This window comes from Acipenser ruthenus, chromosome 16, assembly GCF_902713425.1.
Source record: "Acipenser ruthenus chromosome 16, fAciRut3.2 maternal haplotype, whole genome shotgun sequence".
Taxonomy (NCBI): domain Eukaryota; kingdom Metazoa; phylum Chordata; class Actinopteri; order Acipenseriformes; family Acipenseridae; genus Acipenser; species Acipenser ruthenus.
This window is the reverse complement of record NC_081204.1, coordinates 8,477,487-8,501,764: the sequence shown is the minus strand read 5'-3', so window position 1 is coordinate 8,501,764 and position 24,278 is coordinate 8,477,487. Positions and strand designations below refer to the sequence as shown.

The following is a 24,278-nucleotide window of genomic DNA, read 5'->3' as shown; positions in this document are numbered from 1 at the left end:
CAGTTAAAATAAGTGCAATAACTGAGCCGTGGGTATTGCTAAGTTAACATTGCTTCAGTATCTCTGCATTACTAGAACAGTAATCTCAGTCAAAAATGTAGTACCGGTACAGTATAAACAAGTGCTTAATGGGAAGGTCCATTACAGCTAGCTGGTTCTGCAGCAATCCCGGTGCAGGCGAGAGGTGGTGCAGCCAATCAGCTTGTTGGGGGCTCCCTATGTATCTACTCTACTCTGCTCCAGCAGGTAGCATTCTGACACAGGCCAATGTGCTGAACTCTAGGGTGATGTTCCACTAGAGCAAGGCTCTTCAACTGGTGGCCCGTGGGCCACGTCCAAGCCGCAAGGTACAATCATGTGACCCGCTGACAGTTTGCAAAAAGTATAACAATTAACTAAAATACATAGGGAAAAGAAAAAAAGAAAAAAAACAGTGACATCGTAAATCAATTTGTGATTAAGATGTGTTTTATTTTTGTATCCGGCAAAGCAGCACGATTCAGCAATGAGTGTACCAATAAATACTTATTTATTATATAATACTTCTGGCCCCCCTACTTCTAACTTTTTTCCAATCCGGCCCCTTTAAAAAATGAGTTGAAGAGCCCTGCACTAGAACAACATGTCAGTGTTGCTGCAGCAGTCCAAACTGTTAGCGCCCACGGTCGCTCTCCAGGGTGCTGAACCAACCAAGTGACGCATGCAGGATTCCCCCTTGATCTCTCAGGTTGTCAGCTGTAAGAAGCCAGTATTCCTGAGCACAAAACCCTCACTTGGTTTTCATTTGTTTGTAAGCCTTGACTGCAGGGCATTTTATTTGATACAGTATGTGCTGGTCATGTGCTTTCTGAAAGACTGTTCTAAAAGACTGTCGAATAAAATTGCCCCTGATATTGAGAACAGTATCTTTCTTTCTGATACACACACCTCTAATGTTCTGGGAGCAAATATTCATTGCATATATACAGCAGTACTAACATTACTGTAATTCTTTTGGGTAGAAGGAAATTTCTATATTTCTGTGTAGTTAAGAGTCAATATATATATACTGTATGCACACACTCACACGTTTAAGGATAATGTAAGTCAGGTGGCATAATCATATAGGTATGATATCTGCATGCAAATATTCATGACATAAAAATGCTGATAGCAGAGCTTGTTACAGTCAAAAGCAAAGCTACTATTTATGTTGACAGGACCCTAAATCACTGGCCATTAATAAATACCTGCAGATTGTTGGGATAGGTTGACATTTCACTACCTGCACATCTGCATTTAGGAGTCAATGTGCCGCTGTTATCTTCCATAATGTGAGTTCATTGTTGCCTGAAATAGATGCCTTGTCATGTTCGCAAAGGGGATATATTTCTAATGCATTGCACACATACTGACATTGTAACACAGTTTTGTACATTCACATAGAAAAGTATGAATTACTACTAACATACACAACACAAAATAGGTTACTACAGCATTGCTTATATATTTTAATAAGTACAGGTACAGGCAGGATGGAGGTAAGTCACCAAGTATAATGGATTGCTAGTGGCGGGGCTTCACACAAACAGCACTCTTAAGACACTTCATCTTTTCATTCTCATGCATGTGATGTAAAAAATTAATTTGCCTTAGATTCTATTTTAAATCCCAGCGGCCCAGGAAACAGACTATGAACACATACACCAAAAAATGAAGCCACTTTACATTCAGTGAAAGCAAGATCATTTATGCCATAATAGCTTTCATCAGTGCTTTGTGTGACTAACAATAACACTTCCCACCACCAATAGATTTCTCTCTGATGCTAATAAACACAATATATAATCCTTAATAACCAGCATTCGAAGCATCGAGCGTAGAACAGTTTAATGTGTCAGCGAGGGGGTAATGAATACAACTGAAGCTAGCTGTAGGAATTATACATTTCCTTTCATATAAAGCTCAACCTCACAACAAACATGTTTATAGCTCTGCCTTCTTGTTAATATTGCACATTGCTTTTTAATGGAAGCGTGCAAATATATATCATAAAGAGGTTTCTTATTGCCTATGTTTTTGAATACAAAAAGTCTAACTTAAATGTCAAACAAAAAGTCTAACTTAAATGTCAAACTGCATTTACAGACGTGCTCAAATTTGTTGGTACCCCTCCACAAAAAACGAAGAATGCACAATTTTCTCTGAAATAACTTGAAACTGACAAAAGTAATTGGCATCCACCATTGTTTATTCCATATTTAATAGAAATCAGACTTTGCTTTTGATTTTTTATTCAACATAACATTGTAAATAAGAAAACAAACGAAAATGGCATGGACAAAAATGATGGGACCGCTAACCTAATATTTTGTTGCACAACCTTTAGAGGCAATCACTGCAATCAAATGTTTTCTGTAGCTCTCAATGAGACTTCTGCACCTGTTAACAGGTAGTTTGGCTCACTCTTCCTGAGCAAACTGCTCCAGTTGTCTCAGGTTTGATGGGTGCCTTCTCCAGACTGCAAGTTTCAGCACTTTCCATAGATGTTCGATAGCATTCAGATCAGGACTCATAGAAGGCCACTTCAGAATAGTCCAATGTTTTGTTCTTATCCATTCTTGGGTGCTTTTAGCTGTGTGTTTTGGGTCATTATCCTGTTGGAGGACCCATGACCTGCGACTGAGACAGAGCTTTCTGACACTGGGCAGTACGTTTCCTCCAGAATGCCTTGATAGTCTTGAGATTTCATTGTGCCCTGCACAGATTCAAGGCACCCTGTGCCAGGTGCAGCAAAGCAGACCCAAAACATAACCGAGCCTCCTCCATGTTTCACTGTAGGTATGGTGTTCTTTTCTTTGAAAGCTTAATTTTTTCGTCTGGGAACATAGAGCTGATGTGACTTGCCAAAAAGCTCCAGTTTTGACTCATCTGTCCAAAGGACATTCTCCCAGAAGGATTGTGGCTTGTCAATATGCATTTTAGCAAATTCCAGTCTGGCTTTTTTATGTTTTTCTGTCAAAAGTGGAGTCCTCCTGGGTCTTCTTCCATGGAGCCCACTTTCGCTCAAAAAGCAACGGATGGTGCGATCAGAAACTGACGTACCTTCACCTTGGAGTTCAGCTTGTATCTCTTTGGCAGTTATCCTTGGTTCTTTTTCTACCATTCGCATTATCCTTCTGTTCACTCTGGGGTCGATTTTCCTCTTGCGGCCGCGCCCAGGGAGGTTGGCTACAGTTCCATGGACCTTAAACTTCTTAATAATATTTACAGCTGTTGTCACAGGAACATCAAGCTGCTTGGAGATGGTCTTGTAGCCTTTACCTTTACCATGCTTGTCTATTATTTTCTTTCTGATCTCCTCAGACAACTCTCTCCTTTGCTTTCTCTGGTCCATGTTCAGTGTGGTGCACACAATGATACCAAACAGCACAGTCACTACTTTTCTCCATTTAAATAGGTTGAATGACTGATCCAATTATTTATTATCTTTTCTAAGGGGTACCAACAAATGTTTCCAGGCCATTTTAGAATATCTTTGTAGAATAAGCAATAATTCATCTCTTTTCACAGCTGCTTTGCTTTATTCTATGACATACCAAAGGCATGCAAGTATACATGATAAAACAGCTTTTAATTTCATCACTTTTCAGGAGGAATGAAGCATTATTTCAATGGGCTGTAAGGGTACCAACAAATTTGAGCACGTCTGTATATATACACACACCACCCACTTGATATATCGCGGGTGTCGGGGTCCAATACAAATCCACTATATATCGAGGGAAATAGGCTAACAAATACTGTACCACCACTCCCTCGTTTTATCGTGGACGTCAGGGTCCAATATAAATCCTTTACGCAACCTGCTTTTTCGTATGAAAAGCAGCACACCGTTTTAATTTGTACTGCAGAGGCGAATTGCTTCTCATCCACTTCAGTCTCCAAATAATTTCATGAATCTTCCTCTCCTTTCTCAAATGCCCAAACCCGCTGCATTGAAAGAATCCATTCCCAACATAGGAGGTTTGTTGCTAGCTAGCTGACGTCACTGGCCTGTGACTTTTGCTAGTGCATTGCTTAAAAAAACACTTCAGCAAGTAGATATTTAATTTGCTTTGTGTTATTGTGCAATGCGTGTGTATATGATAAGAGTACGATATTAATGCTTTGTTTTTAAATGTTCTGTATATTTTAGTTTGTGATGTGCAGTACGAAATAAAACGAACAGTGATTCTAAGTGAAATTGTCTTTGTATAGTGCAGCTAAGACATGCACAGTTAGACTGTAAAAATGGGGAGCCAACTCCAGGACCGCGATATATCCGAATCCGCAGTATAGTGAGGGGCGATATAATGAGGGGTGGGTGTATATATATATATATAAAATTATTGACCCAAGGGAAGACTATTGTTACCGACAGGGGGCTATAATGCCCGAAGCCGCAGGCACTCTACGGACTGACAGTGATGTGAACCAATCACATGACACATATATATGCATTCTGTGTTACCATGGCAACAGGCCCCTAAACTAGAAAAAAATAATAATACTCCTGGTATCAGTTACGTTCATATATACGCTAATACTTTTTTTTTTTATCAGACTCCTACCTAAGTCATCACTGCTTGCATCGCTTAATGATTAAGGTCAGCTATGCGTGCGTATGGGGTTTTGTGGGGCTTTGTTCTGCCAATCACCCAGCCATGATAGAGGGGATCCTTTAAATTCATCACAATGATTTGTAGTTTTCCTTTTTGAAAAAGCAGACTATTTGGGTGATTTTTAAGTAAGGTAGAATAATATATTTTGTAACCTGATAAAAGTCACCAAGGGTCCAATTAATTAACATCTAGCTGCAAAAAACGAATTGAATAAGGGGCACATGTATTTTACACACACACACACCCACACACACCTTGTTAAGATTACAGCTTTTAAAAGACGTAAAAACTGGCAACCAACAACACTTTTAATGTGTTTTAAATATTTTTTGAATCCCCCCACTTTGTGTAAAATACACACCAGCAGTTATGGTATGTGAAAATAAAATACTACATGTGTCTTTAAATAGCTTTGTGAGTAAAACTCCAAACCAATATGCCACTTTAAAGCACATCTCAATGTCACCTCGATAATCCTTTAATCCAAGCTCCTATGTATTTAAAGTTTCTGATCAATCACTTGTCTGCAGGAGATAAGATCATACCAGGGATGTGATCATACCAGGGATGTGCTGATTACTGAATCAGGTAGTCTATGGTGACCTGCAGTAAATTGATCCATTTGCAGCATTCTAATTCTGCTGCTGGGCGATTCAGTTTCATATGTGACTTTGCAATTCACATCTGCAAAAAAACTTAATTGGCGATCCCCCTAAGGCTTTTATTGAGATAACCAAAACAATATAAAATGTTACTGTAGAGTACAATAGTTATACATTAAATTTTCAAAACTTCCTTTCTCCATTGAAAGAATAATGAATAACGAGAGATCATTCTCCTGACAGTGATGTTATTCTGTCAATGGAAAAGATCTGTAACTCCTCACATTGCCTGTCACCCATCACCACAGCAACACACTCAAACAAAAATATATTTTGCTGATGTCTCAAATATCAGATCTTCAGAGCAAAGCAGATGAGGCAGATAGATGAAATATTTAGAAGGACTGTGTCCATTTAAATCGCTATCTTGGATATTGTGAGAATAAATAAATAAATACATGTAGGTGTTCACCAAATATCAGTTTCAGCATTATATGAATCAGTTTTTGTGTTAAATCACTTTTAGGATGCTACAACATCTTTTTTGATGCCTGACGATTCCATTGATGTTTTTGCCATTTTGTCAACAGCCAATTCCACAAAGAAAATCATCAGAATGAAAGAATGAATGCTGGCAACAGGGGGTAGGTCCTCATAAACTGATGAAATTATCAAAAGCGGCTTACCCAGTACGATCCACAGTGGGGTTCTGATTAATAGTCCTTGATCAATCTGTTATGTTAAGTTTCAACTGTGCAAAACCCAGCCAACATGCACCCAGAATGCCCAATTGTGTGCAGTTACATAAAGAAATGCTCTACTAATTTAGCAGATGGCATTTTACTAACTTAGAAATGCGGATTTAGACTATGATGAAACTAGAAACGAGAATAATTCCAGCATATTCTATCCTTCCATTATTAAAAAAAAAAAAAAAAATGAATGGAAATCTCATTCACTTAACTGGTAGAACCTTTTTTTTTTTTTTTGTTAAGATGTTCCATCTGATATCCCATGACTACCAATGTGAAAATGATTGATGTTACTTTTCACCCTCACTTTATAGCTTCTACATTATGAACATCTCAACCTGCCTATTTGACTGCGCTCCGTATGAGAGTCAGCATGGGATGCTTTTTACCAGCTGTCTTCTTTGCATTATCTGTCCCAAGACGGACACTTTGGCAGGAGAAAGGTAAAATAGTAGCTTTAGGGTATCGGAAATGATAGGGTCTTCAAAGCCACAGTTCGTCAGTAATAGCTGAAGCCATAAGGTAATGAATACACATATGTTATAACTTCACATGCCGATGCACATCCCGTGGGCGTGCACAGCAATGAACTGTGGATCAGGACATCACTGATTAGCATGGGATTTAACAAGCAAAGCAGACAGCCTGACACCAGATCTGACACAAAAACACATTGGAAATGTGAAAAAAAACAACAAGTTATCAAAAGTGTCCAGCCATTTAAAGTGGAGATATCAAAAACACAAGCCAAGTTTCAAGAAACCATTGGGGCAACCTTGCCCAGCACAAAGCAAATAGGCACAACTGCAAAACCGATGGGGGCCGAGGTTGCCCCAATTGTTTCTTCGAACTTGCATCAAAAACACAAGCTAAGTTAGTAGAAACAATTGGGCCAACCTTGGCCAGCACCAAGCAAATAAGCACAACTGTAAAAGCGGTGGGTATATATATATATTTTTTTTATTTTTAAGTTTGCAATATAAACCCTGTGTGGGAATCGAACCCAAGACATGCTTCCAATGCAGCTTGCAAAGTGTGTCCTTCCATTTTACAACATTTGCAAGTAGTATAGCAGTAAAGTTACAGTTTTTAACAAGTAACGAGACAAACAAGATTTTGATAATAATTATTATGTATTATCCTGACTGTACTGAAAGCTTTCATCTGATTTTGTAAACTATCATAATAAGCTTGATCCGTTCATTTAGTATATTGTAATGTTTTCAAGTTTAGGAAGTAGTTCTCAGGGAGACGGTGTTGAATTCTCAAAATGTTTGTTTTATTTGGAACTACAGGGGCCGGAATTCACGACACCAAATAATAACCATACATTTTAGTCTTGGCACTTTCACTGCATATTCTCTCCAGTCACAGCTCACAGGCTCGCTCAGTCGCACCCACAGTTTCTCATTCAAGTTCAGCGCTGGACTGTCTCCAGTCCCCAGGCTCCTGCACCCTCTTATATAACCTCTTGTCGTTTCCCACCGCTGTCCTGCTCATCAACCAGTCACATCCACGCTCTGCAACCCCCGAAAACAGCAACACACATTCTCCCCACTCATTCGCTCACTCCCCCTTCCCATGCTAAGTAACGGCGTGACCCAGTCCTCTTATAATACATGTAACATAAAAGACAGATGACACAAACTGAACAGACAACAAGTCATGCAACAAAGCAATTGTCCAGGTTGTTACAATATATATTTTAAATTTGAAAGTAAAAATATATGAGAGCATGGTGACCTTTATGTACAAAAATCTTCACTAATATACAATTGAACAAGAACTGTTGAGTATTTATTGAAGTTCCTGTCTTTCATTATCTATCATATTATTTTGCATATCATCCATATTATTAGTTACCTGAGATTCTATTTAATAATTAATTTCCAAAACAGTACACCCACACACAACACAGCAGTGTTGCACCATTACGAAGAAACTGTCTACAAGTTTACTATGAAATCTCCGCATTTCCTCCCTGTGGGGAAAGAACAAGTCAGTCACTCTTCTCTCATTATACAGTACCATGAAACTAAGGTGATAAAGCAAACACAATACACACAATGTTACTGCTGTTCCCAACAACTGACACACAAACAAACCAGCAGGTAAACTATAAAAGCCCATCTGAAAACATCTTTGATTAAACCCTGGTGAAAGTGCAGTCAATTTGTATTCTACATCTGTATTCTGTAGCTTAACTGAACCAAAAAACACAGTTGGAATGTTATCATTATTTTAGAAAGGAGACACCCACAAGTAAGCAAATAGATTAACATAATTATACAGCAAATGAAATGCTGCCATAACATCTGCATCGGAGGACGTTTGGCCAGGGCTCTCCTCCTCATCCAAAGCATGTGATAGCCTCTGAATACTGGTAGAAAACTACAGTAACAATTTTGCTGTTATGGTTGACCTGTACTTTGTGCAGCATACTGTAAGATACATATAAGCCACAGTGTCCAGTAATGTGACTGTATGAAATATATTTTCTATAAGAAAATTGACACAATGGAGTGTGAAAATGAGTGGCCCTATTGTATTAATTAAGTTGATGAAGCAATGTGCACTTCACGTTCACATGGAAATGTACAAAATATCATTGAAAATGAAAGTGAATAAATATAAGGACTATGTGAATAGCTGGGAAACACAAATTAAGACAAATTAGATGTCAAAGAATAGATTAACATAATAAAGATTTCACATGAACCACAAAATCCAGCATTACACTTCACTTTAAAGATGTTTTAATATTAATCTATATGCTATTGTGGGCCATATGATTTATTCCAGTATAGGTCGGTATTATATAACCAGTTTCATGTCCTGTTGTATGCGTTGCCTTTAAACACTTGTTTTATAAGGCATTGCTATTAAATATATAATATGTTAGAACTTGATCAAAATTCACATTATTCTAGCATATTTGTGACAAAAGCAATGTTTATAATCAGCAATTCACTGGAATGTATTCTTCCGAATTGGGATGACATGTTCATACTGTGAAAGTCACCAAGAGCAGAAAAACAATCAGAAAAGCCAACAATGACATGCCCTTTATAGTGATATTTTACTTTTAAAGCCTGTCCTTTCTGTTATTTCAGTCATTGAGACCTCATAACATTCAACATATTTCATAATTAGGCATGAACACTTTTCAAACAGACTTAAATGTTCCTTGGGAAAAAAAAAGAAAATTGTACATGTTATAAATGAACAGAGAGCCTGAATCTTTAATTAACAACTGAAGGTAATTATTTCTGGCCAACTCCATTAGGTTCAGACCCACAGGACTTGCACACATCTCTGACAAAAATACATTCACAGTAATTCCAAAGTATAAAAAAAATAACTGAGAATCTACTGAGCATACTGTCTTCACATGACAAGTTTTGAAGCTTGTTTTTGCAAAATGCTTTAATGCTCAGTTTTCCTATTGTTCTCTAAATCACAATTTTATTGGGAATAGAATTTCTAGGAATAATTACATGGTTTGCCTTGAAAATCACTCCAGAACAGAGCAAGCCAAATGTAGGTTTAGCTTGTTAAGCTCTAAAATCTCTAATTTTGTATGAACACCAGGACAGTCAAACACGAGCCTCTCTATCGGTTTCAACATTTCGCTGCCTTTCTGCTGATGAAGGTACAAACAGATGACCTGGAAAACATCCAGTCAGTGTTTCCCCATCCAGATTTATGCCAACACTAGCTCTGCAAACCTGTTTAGTTAACATTCTGAAGAGGCAGACATTGCTGATATAAAAATGTCAAGTTCATCATTTACTCCTCAGGCAAATCTCCAGCCAAACAAAGGCAAGATAACAGGACAATATAAAGTGTGTTGCATATTTTTAGGCAGCAGGACATTTAGTTTGGACTAAGCCTGTTTCATTTTCTTGAATCTGATGTATAAAGAATTATTATTTTAGCAGGGAAAAGTGATTTTGAAAAACAACTGGTGGCGTTAGCTTTAAGTTTACATTTTTAACAGGACATTGCATCCACATTGGAATTTCTCATTGGACACCTTTCCATTCCTATTGTGGTTTGTTTGGAAACCTATGCAGACCTGCTGGAAACGACTAGCTGAATACGGTGACCTTAGCTGTTGGCATTATCGGGGTGTACAAATTGATTTGCTACACTATTGATTCTTTTGTATGCTTTTTGTGAAGTTTGTTCACAAGGTCCTTCATTTTGAAAACAGGCCCTGAAAGCAAGGTATCTGATATCATCAAATGATACCCTCAAGATTTGGTCCCAAAGAAAGGCATTGGATTTTGCACCATTAAAGGTACTGAGATGCAGAAAGTACTTTTCAGAAAGGTATATCAAATAGGTGTCTAAAAAGCAGCAAAGGGTCCACCCTAATGCAAAATGTTGTACTTCTGTAAAGTCTGTATTGGACGTGTAACCCACTAAGCTTCTGTGGGAAGAATTCCACAAGGGGAAGTACTGCAGATTGTGTTACAGCCAACTTTAATTGTTCATTTTCCCCCAGCATTTGTAAACCTACTTCATTTTCTACCATAGGGAAATTAAATGAATACATTACATCTGTGAAAAGGTTACAGAGTGACTTGAAGTAGCATGAGTGTTTAACAGCATTCTGAAATAAATGTAGTCATCAGCAGCGAACTGACAAGACAGTATTTTAATTGTTGTAGCTGACATTTGGTTCTCTGTTACTTTCCTTCAGTACAGTAATATAATAATAATAATAATAATAATAATAATAATAATAATAATAATAATAAAGTTTCCTAGAGATATACAGTAATGAAAAAGGATAATTTGATCTCATTCATATTTTTTGAGATCCGCTTAGCCAGGGCTAAATAGAAGAATAATTCTAAGACAGTATTCCCAAGCATTTAGAGCAGGAAAAAAAAAACATCAAGCATGCTTTAATTAAAGTGGGATTTAAATGCAGACTGATTTCATATTTACAGTTTTCAAAATCTAATAACAACTCACTGAACACTTCTTACAACTAGATAGCACATCGATTAGTTTTTTGGGGTGACACTAGGCTGCTTGGGAGTCTTGTGCAGTGAGATAAGCCTTTCCTTTGAAAGCCACTAGTAGTAAGTACATGCACGGTAGACAACCAATTAACTTAGCTATGTGGATGTTTTATTCTTTTTTTGAAAATTGTATGTGTATACAGTGCTCACCCGTTATGACACGCCTTGTTATAGTGTGGAATCGGTTATAACACGGTAATGTTGTGGCTCCCATTTACTCCATAATGCCATTACAGTAGCCCTTTTATACTCGTTATAAGGTGGAACACAAATAGCACGGTCTTGTAGCTATGGCTCCCCACTATAGCATTGTAAAGCAGTATAGTGCTTCGATTTATTGGCTAATACAAGCAGGTGACAGCTTAGTTTAGTTCAGCAGGCTGTACATTTGATTGTATTCAGGGGTATTCAGGGAAGGGATATCTTCCTGTAGTCTTACTTTACAGGAAGATATCCCTTTTAAAAGCTTCCTATACGTTTATGTTTTAGGTTCAAAATAATCTAGACAAAAAAAAGAATAAACATTGAGCTGTTAAATGTTTGTGTAGTAAAAGCAAGACCACACTATTTGCAATAATACCTTTTCCCCAGTATTCACCTAGGGAACCATGAGTGACATGGTGGCAGCTTCAAGGGACAAGCAACCCCATTCTCAAGAGACAGATTAGGGCAGGCTCTGCATGGCGACAGGCAGAGAACACCAAAGGATAGTTAGTATTGGTAGAGAAAGATAAATTGCTATTACTAGCTGTTAATAAGTGCACAAATCCTCATGGCTGAGAAACCATAGGAGGTGTAAAAAAAAAAAAAAAAGCTGAAAAGCTCTGCTTCTCGTCTTCTCACATTTCATAGTGCTGTAAAATGGCTTTTGAAATCAAATACTGGATAGAAATGCAGTCCATATAAAATAGATATAAAATAATTAATTACACGTGTGGAGAAACAGCAGGGCTGGAATACAATGTATTACTCCAAGACAACAGGGTTAGACAACCTACTTTTCACGTCTGTGTGGAATCACCACACTCTGCACTGGCCAGACAGATAAAAAAAAACACCTCAATTATCATTGTCACAAAAAAAAAGGTGCAGGACTGTGATCTTATCCGTGACAGCGTCTTATCTGGGTTTAACGCTGTGGTTATTGTAACACTAAAGTTGATATTAATGTTTGTAAATTGTGATAAGATCGAGACATGGTCCTATGGCTCCTTAATGAACATCTTCATACCTCCAGAATGGGGTGGTGGACCACACAGCAGCACAACTCCTTGTCCTTCACGCACAGAAACAGTACTTCTCGTCTGCGTCTTGAAGTGTTCTAAATCTGTGAAGAAAAAGAATAGAAGGTATTTTACAATAGCAACACAGGCGAGGGCAATAGAAGATGTAACATTCACGGTGCCTTACATGCTAGATGTGTAATAGAATTCTGGAAATGCACAAAATGTATGGCTGACCAGTGTTTGTGCAAGTGTTTCACTAAAACCTGTACTTAAAAGCTAATCACCACGATGTTATCCACTTCATCTAGCCATTACTCCAAGAGTGGTAATGTCAATTATACGACCCAGATCCCAGCCACAGTTACAGTCTTCTGTTCCCACTCTCTTCTACCTGGTACCATATTCTTTAATAATGATCCTACAGTAAAGACACCTCCCTCAAACAGTAATACACAGTCATATTGAACAAAGAAACTAAAGTTATGTGTTGCGTTGAAGTTGTGAGAAAGAGTCTAGATGCATTGCATTTCTCTGAGAAAGATGACAGCACATTAAGCAAAATTGTAGAACAAGTAAGAAAAAAAAATACATTTTAAAAAAAGTAGTTTAGTCCTGAAGGAAAGCAACCTCAAAGTTACGCAACACCTCAGTGCACTCAATCCATGATGGGGATAGTTGATACAATGAGAAGCAAGCTTAAACCTCAGACAGTGTTATACAAAGTTATTATCAGGTATTACTCTTCCTTATCTTTAAAGTCTTAATCACACTGGTTATACTTCAGCAGCTCAAATGTGACTTCTATCTTTCTCAAAATATGCATAATTAGTAGCACTGCAGGCACATAACTTTAAAGACACCTAGAATAAATTACTAAACAGCATAAAATGATGATCATAAACCAAAAGCGTGACAAATCGTTTGCTTTTATCAAAATTGCGGTCTCAGGAATAGCAAATGATCCCACCTAATCAGTATTCCTAATTTTACAGTAATTAGGATTAAGTCAGCAGCAGAGCTTTAGTTCAAATCTGATTGAAATAAATGGTTTTTGCCACTTTTATACAGGTTTGAAACAAGGACTCGTTTACATTTCTAAACCATGCTCTGCCTTATCTTACAGTTAATTACAAATGTATAAAAAGCAAATCTTCAGAAATGCTCAATACTTACTCGTATTATTCAAACTGACATTTTGTGAGATGGACTATCAGGCCACTGTTAGTAAAATCAGTACTGTATGTCTAACCTTATATTATTCAAAAAGGAGCTTTAGTTTGTTAGCCATTATGTAAAAACAAGCTGCAAACACCACGGGAGGGCATGGCAGGTCCCTCTGTTTGTTCTAGCACCGAGAAATCAAACGAAGATATAATTTATTATGTGCTGTAGAAACTTGATAAAACGATTGTGCACATTTAGTTGTGCTCTTACTAGTTTGCAAGTGTCAAAAACAAGGTTCTCATGTTTTGTGTAATTCCTGATTCTTATGAAGAATCTTTCAGCATTATACAGTACACAGGTTCTCTGTGATATTCAAGGTACATAGTATACTCAGGTAAAAGTTGTATATAGTATAACTGGGTGTTTTTGATATGGTAGCATTTACACAGTTACACAGGTTGTATGTTAAATTATAAAATTACTGTAGCAGGATTTTTGTTTCCCTGTGATACGTACTGTATGGTAACTACTAGTGAAACCAAACATTGTAATGTTAGTAGAACATGTCAGCCTTCAACGTTATTGTAGATTAATAACAAACCTGTTTCAATTGTTTTTCGTACTCATCTTTACAAACACTATCATAGCCAGTGTTACAGTGTTTATTGTTAACTTGCAAATTATAAAACTTTTCATCATCTAGAACTACGTCCCAGAGTCTTCATCATGATGAAAAATATCCAAAATACATGTAACAAAGACAGTTCTTTTGTTTGTTTGTTTTGTACGTGTTAAAATAGCCATGCAGTGAGAGAAGAAATTCAGGTCATTAAACAAAAGCTCCAATTAATTAGGCTGTTTACTTGCACAGTTGAGAACACTATATATATATCACATTAAAACAATGTCAAACCACCTCAGACATGAATTCATTATTTATTTACAGTTAGAATTATTTTAAGTATGCAGAAAGCATTTCCTTAATCATAAAGTCATACCTGAACAGTTTTAATAGATTCTGCATCCACAGTCATTAAAGCTTTTACAATATTCTTTCCCTACAAGTGGTGTAATACATGAAAACAAAATAGAAACCTATTGAAACCACTTTGGTTTGCCAATTAATGGAAAATAATACCAAGAAAGCTGAAACAGCCCTCCGTCCTCATTAACACCCCTCAAAAACCATGTATATGGCACAGTCCATCGATGCCTGTTCAAAGCTGTCTCGGGTAGGAAGTATACAAATGTATTTTAATGTTGTACTTTGCAATGCTCTGTAAGAGTTGGCAACAAGAGACTAGATGACAAGAAATAACACACATCACAGCAGAAAAGAAAGATAAGGGATGAGAAAAGATACATTAGATTTGACTTAGAATCAAGGAGCCGGGTGTTTATTAGAAATGAAAAGGGGGAAGAAAGAGGTAGCTAAGATAAATTAGATAGCACTTTTACCCTCAGTCTGTTCCAGCAAAATTCCTTCCTAAGCCGTGCATGCTACCTTTTTGGTGTTGGCCTATAATGTGTGTAATTCTGCCTTTGTGTAAAACTGGTGCTAAATCCAAGGTCAGAATGAGGTACCGCTAAGTGCCTGCTCAGCCAAGCAACACAGCTGCCCCACACACATTTATTAATATATTTTAATCCTTACAAAAAGTATAGTTCTGTGAAGCCCTATCCCTCACACTATTACAGCACACAGCTCAGTCATATTTTAAGAAAAAGAGGACTGCAAAACACTGTTTAATTCTTCATCTTTAACTAATTAGGTCTGTGTGACACAGAATATATGACTAATGAATTACTCTTGCTCTGCAATATCATACATATTGCTCTTTCACCTCCATCAGTGGCACAGGAAGACTTTTCATTTTAGTGGAAATCAATGCCAAATCAGCAGCTCTGGTGATCGCCCTATTTGAAACAAGATTGCTCATTAGTTTCTGCTTCAAGAAAGACCTTAAATGGCTCACTAATTTATGAAGGTGCATTATAAGGTCAGCTAATAAATACCATATTGGCTATGGTACTTAATTATTTTTTAAAATAAATACATTTCCTTTTAACCCTGACAACACACTTTTCCTAATTGCCGTTTTAGAGTCCTTAGCCCTATTTGGGCAAAAACTGATTCTTGCATTAGTCTCCGCTTATTAGGTGTTACCAGGGCAGCAATGTGTACACACTTCAGTGATAAACTCTCAACTCAAGTGGCAACAATACTCATACTGATGTGTTCATGCTGCACCATCAGAGTTTTTGTATTTGCCATCCAGTACGAAAGTGCCAATAATGCCAGTACACTTGTTATTTTATGATTTGATAATTTACAGTTAGGATATGGTATACAATTCACTGTTTTGAATATTTCATTGTGTTTATATTTTAAGTCTACTTGGGTAGATTTCATATTATTCTATAGTTTAAGCTTCTGGGGAAAAAAGCTAAACATAAAAAAGGTATCCAAATAGAACTTTTGTAGTTTTTAAAAAGGTCAAAACATTGGTTTTATTGTAGTAAAAATAAACATCATGTTTTCATTTTGGGCTGCTAAAATGTTAAAATTAAAACATGGTGTACAATTATTTTTTTTTAGTTGGTACAGTACATAGAAGGAGCAACAGTTGCAATTGTAAGGTGATGTGGACACTGGGCACCTAGTTCCCAACATGGGCCACCAACATCCACCAGATCAGTTTTATAAAGATCACACATACTGGATATGAGTGAGTCCATTTCAGATTATATATTTGTCCCCCTCATAGAAGTATGTTCCCTCCTTGAAGTAGTGTTTCATCTTTAGTTTGTCAGCTGTAGCTACAGAAACCTGATTTGCTTTTGTCAAAGACAACATTCTTGTTGTAGCCCCCCTGCCAATTTAATGACATAAGGTTTTTGACAAGAACAAATCTGGAAAATTAAAAAACAAAATCTACAGGGACTTGTTTTTGTGTATAATCCAAGTGGCTGTACATTCCAAGTGATAGCAGTGCTATTTACTTCAAAAGTAAGCTTTTTCAAACAGTGCTTCTGATATCTTCAGCATCCATGAGGTCGTGGTAATCGCATCTGCCGCCTTGTGTGTGTCTCCTGAGCTAAGAGCAAGGATTGTATGCATTAAAACAGCTGTAAGGAAAGCATAGATAAGAAATTGCATTTTCCTAAGGACTCAGGGATAACAGGATAGATTCATTTTAGGTGTGATAGATATTTTTACACCCAGTGTAGCGTGAAACTCCAAGGGACTCACTGTGAACATCTGAATGTCCTTTGAGTAGACAGCCAAGCCAAATAATATATATTTTTTAAAGAAAACAAAATCGCAAAAATTAAGTTATTCTGTAGTCTGTGGGAAAAAAAATGTAACAGTAAAAACATATCCCTTTAGTTGGGATTGTTTTTTTTCTCAAGATAATTGCTCTTTTGCTGTTGGCGTAGTCATTATTAAACTTTTTCTTCTGGTCACATTTTGGTGCCCATGCTGAATGCAGTGTGTGTCTGCAACCTGGACATGAAATAACATGTTGTAGAATTGATTATTAGGTGATTAAAGAACCAGTCCGTTCTGTGAAATATCCAGTAAAAGGCATATTACCTTTTGACATTACCTGTTAACATGTTTTGAAGGTTTGTATACCATTTTATTACAAAACATACAACAATAATAATGGCTTTCTCTACCACTGTGAATTATAGCTTTGCCAACAAGTTTATGACCCTAGTGCTATCAACAACCAGCCATGCAAAGACAGTCCTTGAACAAATTCAACTTCATCATAAAAGATATGCACAGTCAATGCTATTTACTGCAGCTTTTCATCTACATTCCCACAATATCAAAATGTAGTAGACCAACTACTTTTTCACTGAGCATTTATTATACATTTGAGCTATGAGAAAAATGCTTTTGATAGTGAATCAAATCTTTAAAAAGCTTAAAAAGAAACTCACAGTTTGAATTAATTGTTGCATTATTTCTCCTGTAAGTTTATATAATGCTTCGAGCAGTATACAGTTGTGTTATTATTATCACAGTCAGCACTCACATATCCGACCTTATACAATTTTAACTTCAGTGACGGTTAAAGGAGTGTGAAGCATATCTGATTATTTCATTTTGGCCTGATCCAACCCTTGTCTGTTTTCCAGGGAACACTAAAAGGTACAATGTCAGAAATGTATAGCTGAAAGGACTGTGTTTTAAAATAAGAAGGCTTGCATTTAGATGTACTGTAGTTGGCGTTGTTGGTACAGTACTATATTTTCAACAGAAGTATTTTAATTCAGAACGATATGATTCTGAAAATTTCACTTGCCAAAAGAGACTACACGTGTAATACAGTACATACTTTGAAATCCGATGCATATTGTAGCAGTATGTAAAATTCCCCATTAGCGACCCAACAGCAAAATGAAATCAAAATGTTGCCCATGGACAGAACTGCGTAAAACATAAAAGACAATGCAATTTATAAAAAGATTAAAAAAACACAGTTTCCAGAATTAAAACAGCATCCAAAGTCAGTATTCAAAATTGCAGAATATAGTGCTCGATACGGCCCTAATGTCACAGTTCACTTGCAAATGAAGATCATAGATTTAAAAAAAAAAAAAAAGGCTGTGGTGGATAATCAAATAAATTGTAACATTGAAGAGATGGGCTTTGTATCAGAAAACTGATGACCGAATCTGAAATTTGCATGTGATGGGTAAGTGCATTAATCTGTTACCTATATATAATGGGAATTGATTTGTTATTATTATTATTATTATTATTATTATTATTATTATTATTATTATTATTAATGTCATGATCATTCCTACCAGGCAAAATGAAGATGGTCCTGATGTCCAGTAAGATGTTCACACAGCTTAGATTCATTTTTTTTCTTTGTAAACCTTTGATTGATAGGACAGGGTTCAGGGTTTGTTATACATCCATACAAAACAGATTTCGTGTTTATGTACTGACACTGTCAAATTTCTAATATATTTTGCATTCTGTAAAGGCAATTTCAACTCAAGTTCTAAACGTTTCTACCCTCTTTTTGTCATTTTGCCACTTACGATTGAGGGGGACGGGCATATTCTGCAGATTAATTATATCCACCTACTGGTTCGAATGACTAACAAAGTCACACGGACAGTGCGCTGAAGTGATAGGATCACAAATAAAAATAGAAAAATAAAGCACACATAAAGAGAGCACAGAGACCTCAGAAACATTAAAATTAAACTACTGCTGGTGTATCAACCTGACCATCTTAACAATACTACACGTGAATACAAGAAAGAGTGGCCAGCTCTACAGAAGAGAGGCATCAGGCGGTGTAGATTACAGCATTTTACTTCTTTTTCATCATTTCTAACAGCCATTAAGGACAAACAGGTCTTTGATGCTAAATTAGAATTGCCCATCTCCTTGATGTAGGTGCCATCTGTTCAGCTTAGTGTCTTACTGTGGGTAAGGTAGAGATATTGCATTTCTGTGATGGCTAAGCCAAGCAGCTGGGTTCTGAAGCAGTGAAAAAATCAGGACATAAGCTTGTGACAATAGATTCACTGTATCATTGTGTATATGCTGGTCAAGACAGCCTAAAGGGGTTTTAATATATTCTGGAAAGCACTCAACATGTCCACTTCTCTCTTTAGAGGGACCAGACAATGAGAACTGGAATGCCCCAGTGGCATTGCATGTTGTGTGCAGGTTGAGTCCTGCAAGCAGGGTTTGAATCCCACTTGTACCAAGTTGAAAATCTTGGCTGGGAACCCACAGGGAGGGCTGCATTGGCTCGTGCTTCCAAGGGGGAGGTGGAAAAATCGCATTGGACAAGTTTGCTTCATCAGTAACAACCACTACTGGTTGCAGCAGTGAGGATAAATTCAGATTGAGCATTTTTTAATCAGGAAGAAACAACAGTGTAAAATGAAGAACGTGAGTGTTTGTTTCATAGGAGGAATGCAAATATTTACAACTAGAGGTTTCAGCAGTGAGACAAGCCTCCTATCTCTTTTATACTGATAGTCTACATATTTTAGCCTTGCTAAACATCCTTCTATTTTAACACCAATGTAAATGACTAAAATCAGCAATGGCTAAAATGTAAGTGTTTCTAAAGCCAACAACTACAGCAACTGTGGGCTTTTATGAGAATGATTAAGCAACGGATGGTTAAACCAAGAAAGTAAATTGGCCCGTTGATAAACTAAGCAAACTATAGATCAGGAAACAGAATACAAATCTGTTGAAGATTACTTCTCAGAAATCCAGGTTGATATTAACTGATGTTTGGACACAGCAACAGAAGGACCCACAAGCCACACCCACTTAATCCCTTAATCCCTCTTTATAATGCTGCACCACATACTTTAAAGGTCATTTACATCAGCCAGCACTAACAGTTATATATTTCAGAATGTGTATATCCTTTAATACAGTATCTGTTGTCCAAGATAACCATTTATATTTAGGGATCTACTTAAATCACGGCAGATTGACGTATTTTTCATGGGTAGGTTGCAGAATAAAATTAGGATTTTGCTGACCTGTTTAAACATTAAGTAAACCTAAGCAGACAGTATTTCAAAACACTATAAAGCCTATAAATAGTGGTACTTGCTTCCTTATCTAAAACAGTGTGCTGTCATTTGTTAAAGGCAAGCATGCAGCATCCCCCTGCAGTTGACTTGCCCATACATTCAGACTGCACGTTCTGCATCCACTGAATTGGTTGGAAGTTAAGGCAAAGGTTTGCCAAGTTATACAGATGTGGAAATCGATTAGAAACAGCCCCAAAACTCATTTACCCAAGGGCATCTGGCATACTTTAATAAAGGCAATACATGCAGCATGTTCGTTATCATGTTATTTGTCCCATCCAATAATTTATTTTAATTTATTTTATTGGATGGCTATTCGGGTCTAAAATTCCAACGGCGAAAAAGTAAGCGGCAGGTTGAAGTGAGGTGGCTGTTCTAGATCGTTGTAGAACTGATTTAACTTGCAGACAGGAATACTTTTTGTCTGGGCTGACTTTCCAGTTTGGTTTCTGAAAGCTGTTTATTTTACGTTCTGTTCAGCAGCCTCTCAAGCTAAATAGCGATTGATTGTATTTTCTCCAAATACACATTATGATATCACTTAAGGAGAAGACACGTTTGAGAGCTGTTGAGGCTACAAGGGTTTTAAAAAGTTACCAGTATGTGAGAACTAAAACAGAAAATGATATTCAAGTGAATACTGTATAAACAAGACAAAGGATACTGTGACTAGGGTCCTCTCAAATGTCTCTCGTTTAATGAGGACATACGCTTATTCAGGATATTTTTACACACCCCGAGGCGTCCTGATAAAGTGGCGGCGACTGTGTTTATAAAGTGTCTTCCTTAAAGTCACAGTCCTTCATGTTTTGTGAATAGGACTCAATATAAGGCTGATTCCAGCACTTACACTACAAGGTCACTGGCTCAGGTACGCCATAGGCCAGGATTGCAGGGAGTATAGCAAGGTCCCGATCACAGCATATGAGATTAATAACCCTGAGAATGCAAATTTAAATCCCCCCTGTGGTATACCTGGAACTATAGCGGGGTATTTATTAGACTTGGTTCCTCCCCAAGGTGGAGAAAGGTGCAAAGAAAGAGATAAATGCAAGGAACCTAAATAGCCAGGAGCAGAGCATTCAATAACTATAAGAAAGTGGTAGAGGAATCTTATATTTAATATCCTTAATATGATTATACAATGTACAGTGTAAACTATTTACTTTTCTTCTCTTATTACAGTATGTGTGAACAAGAACTAAAAACAACTGCAACGAAATGCAAGCAAGCCAAGCTTCCTTCAGAGTTATACAAATACAACCATTGGTTATTTACACTTCATTATAGAAATAAATGTGTTGCTTTATTTAAAACACATACAACATCTGGGTAAATAAATGCTAGTGTGATGCATGGAAAACCAAGGAGATTCACACATTTGTCTTCAGCGAAAGGTCTTCTACTCTAATTGTGGGGAAACCCTGTGGTTTTCAGCAACCAGTGAGATTAAGAACCTCCATCTGTGCGTATTGCAATTACTACAAGCTGCAAAAACAATGGTCTAGAGGGAACAATACATTTTTTCTGTATATGTCAGAGAGGGGGCAGTACAGATAGCAAAAGTTGACCTGTTCTACCATGCAAACCTGTTTTTTTGTTTTGTTTTGTTTTTACCAATTGTCAATTAAAAAGGTTCACACCTGCAGTGATAAATTATATATTTTGTGCATTTCAAAATAAATGTATAATTAGTAATCATTCACACATGGACATTAACTACAGCCATATTTGTAACCGAAGAAAACATGGATGAAAAAAAGCAACAGATTCCACATTGGTCTTGTTTAGCCTGTAAAGTGTCAAATAATAATAATAACTATAATAATAATATATCATATTGTGTCATGAGGCAAGTCAAAGTCTAAATTACCTAATAATAATAATGACATAACATATTTTTATTTTTGTTGAAATACATTTTTTTACTTCTTCTACATTCTCTATCTATTATGATGGTTGCATTGAATTTTGCTCGAGGGGAATTTAGGATTTAGATCACATTGGAGGGGAAGAGACACATATGGATTAGCCTATTCAAAATGTCATATCCATCCACCCTTCTGTTTGGCAATGAAGTCTGGATCATTATACAGACACCTGTGGAATACATAAGCAGCTTTCCTGCTAGCTGCTGTAGCATAAGAAGCATTCAGACTGCTGCTTAATGAAGAGATAATTCCATGGTCATTCAAACATTATTGATGGGATGTATTTATCTACAAACAATTATGATGGCTTTGCCAGTCTAGGTCATTGTAATGATGTACCTATAAGAAAGTGTGCTCCTCACATCCATCTTAAGAAAGGTGATGCCAAATCAGACGGAAACTACTCTTCTCAAAAGTGTAACGTCCATCATAAACAATAAGTCCACCATAAGAAAACCACTATGTGAAGAGACCTGGAGAGCTGCCATGCGCCGAGACAACCTTGAGGGTCAAGCTTCACATAAAAGTCCTTTCAAAGTATTTTTTTATTTGAAGAGAAAAAGCCATTTTTACACACAAAACATAAAGGTTGTAGTGGTGTGCAACCTACAATCTTGTGAGATGTCACAGCAAACAGGCTTGAATGTAGGAGGGCTTTTAAATACAGCTGCGTTGTAATGGCTTATATATATATATATATATACACACACACACACACCGTAATCTGTCGCGTATGTCAAGGTGGTGGGACCGGAGTAAGGGAGGATATGTAAAAAGGCGGATAAATTATTCATGTTTTAAATACCATTATACACAGCTGTAACAATTACTATATTCACACAATTATTGTTTTGAGATTCAGCTTTTATTAGGGAGCTCTCTTAAATCCCTATTTTTTTTATAAAAATACAGGATATTAATGCTTGTGACAGAGTAGCCGTCTGCCGTATGGGTGCATGTATTCGCTGCTGAGCGACAGGCAGGAGATCGAGGTTGAAGTTGATACGCCCCGCATGAGAAGATGATTTATTTACATATCAACACACTGAACAGCTCACGTGACACTACCAGCAATAGTTGCGCATGGAGTACATACAACACAGTGTACGAAAACTTTGGTAGGATCTACTATCTGAACTAATCTTCTCTGTTCAATAATAAACTAACGTTGCTGAAGAGATTGATCACGGATAAACGGTTAGGGTGGATATTTGACAGGCAGATACGTGACAGATTACTGTATTTATTTATAATCCAGGTCTGGCAATGGAACGTGAAACAAGCAATGTGATTGGTCGTTCAAGGTTCCAGCTGTCCATATACTGGATAGATATGGACAGTTAGAACCTTGTCACATATTCAAAATCACTGTGCTGCCTCACAGAATTTAAAGTACCGGTAGCAATCTTGTTTACAGTTACAGATATACAGTAACTATAAAAATTACCAACAATAAAATCCCTACAAGTAGACATGCTGATTTGGATGAAGAACATGAAGTTTCAGGCCTGGCTGAACCAAAAACAAATGGTCTCAACTGTGGAAAAAGCACATTTTAAGAACATCTTTATAAAATAATTTCAATGGTAATGTACAATTCAACACATATCAAAAATAAAGATTCACTTACTTGTGCATGTTTCAATTAAATGAATTTGCTCAGCTTAATTTAGTGTGTAGTTCAAAGTTATAAATGGGATTGCTTTATTGGCATAAGGATATTTACCAAAAACAATGCAGTGAAACTCTCTAATTGCTACATTTTACACCCAAACATTTGTGACAGCAACACAGATATATATGTTGTGTGCTTGTAAAACTACTTGACAATAATGAATGCCCTTCATTAACATAACAAAACTGTATGATAGGTCCCTTATCATCTTGCTGTAGACTGTTTGCTTTACAGTCTACAGGAGTGAAGTCCATTTTATCCTGTCACAGTGTTATAAATGTATGGATAAATACTCTATTTCACACACTGCTACTATGTGTGGCAAAGAGGAACCCTAATACTTGTAAAACTGAAAGTTCAACAGGACAGGAGCTCACTATTCTAAACCCTCAAGCAAACCCATTTCTTGCTTACACTACATTCAAAGCTAACTATGACCACACCAAAGCCACCAATTTGGCATTTAACACAGCATGCAGATAGTGGCAGCATTTTTTTTTTTATGCACAACTTGTTAAGAGGTGGATATTTAGGTGTGACTCAGCAACATACATAAAGTAAACCTAACACCAACCAGCAAAATCTATACCCCAGCAATTATTTATGATAACGGGTGAATGTGATAAAAAAGATGAATGATTCCACT

The 24,278-nt window shown here is 36.8% G+C and overlaps 1 protein-coding gene across 4 annotated transcripts in view; it reads right to left on the bottom strand.

Annotated features, from left to right (window-relative positions):
- The window catches only part of LOC117413677 (contactin-4-like), a 153,034-nt gene that overhangs the window by 63,949 nt on the left and 64,807 nt on the right, over positions 1 to 24,278 (bottom strand). For all 4 annotated transcript variants that reach the window (XM_058988690.1, XM_058988688.1, XM_058988691.1 and 1 more), the window contains exon 5: positions 12,265 to 12,360. In XM_058988690.1, coding sequence (XP_058844673.1) covers positions 12,265 to 12,360 — 96 coding nt within the window. The remainder of the gene's footprint in view (positions 1 to 12,264; positions 12,361 to 24,278) is intronic.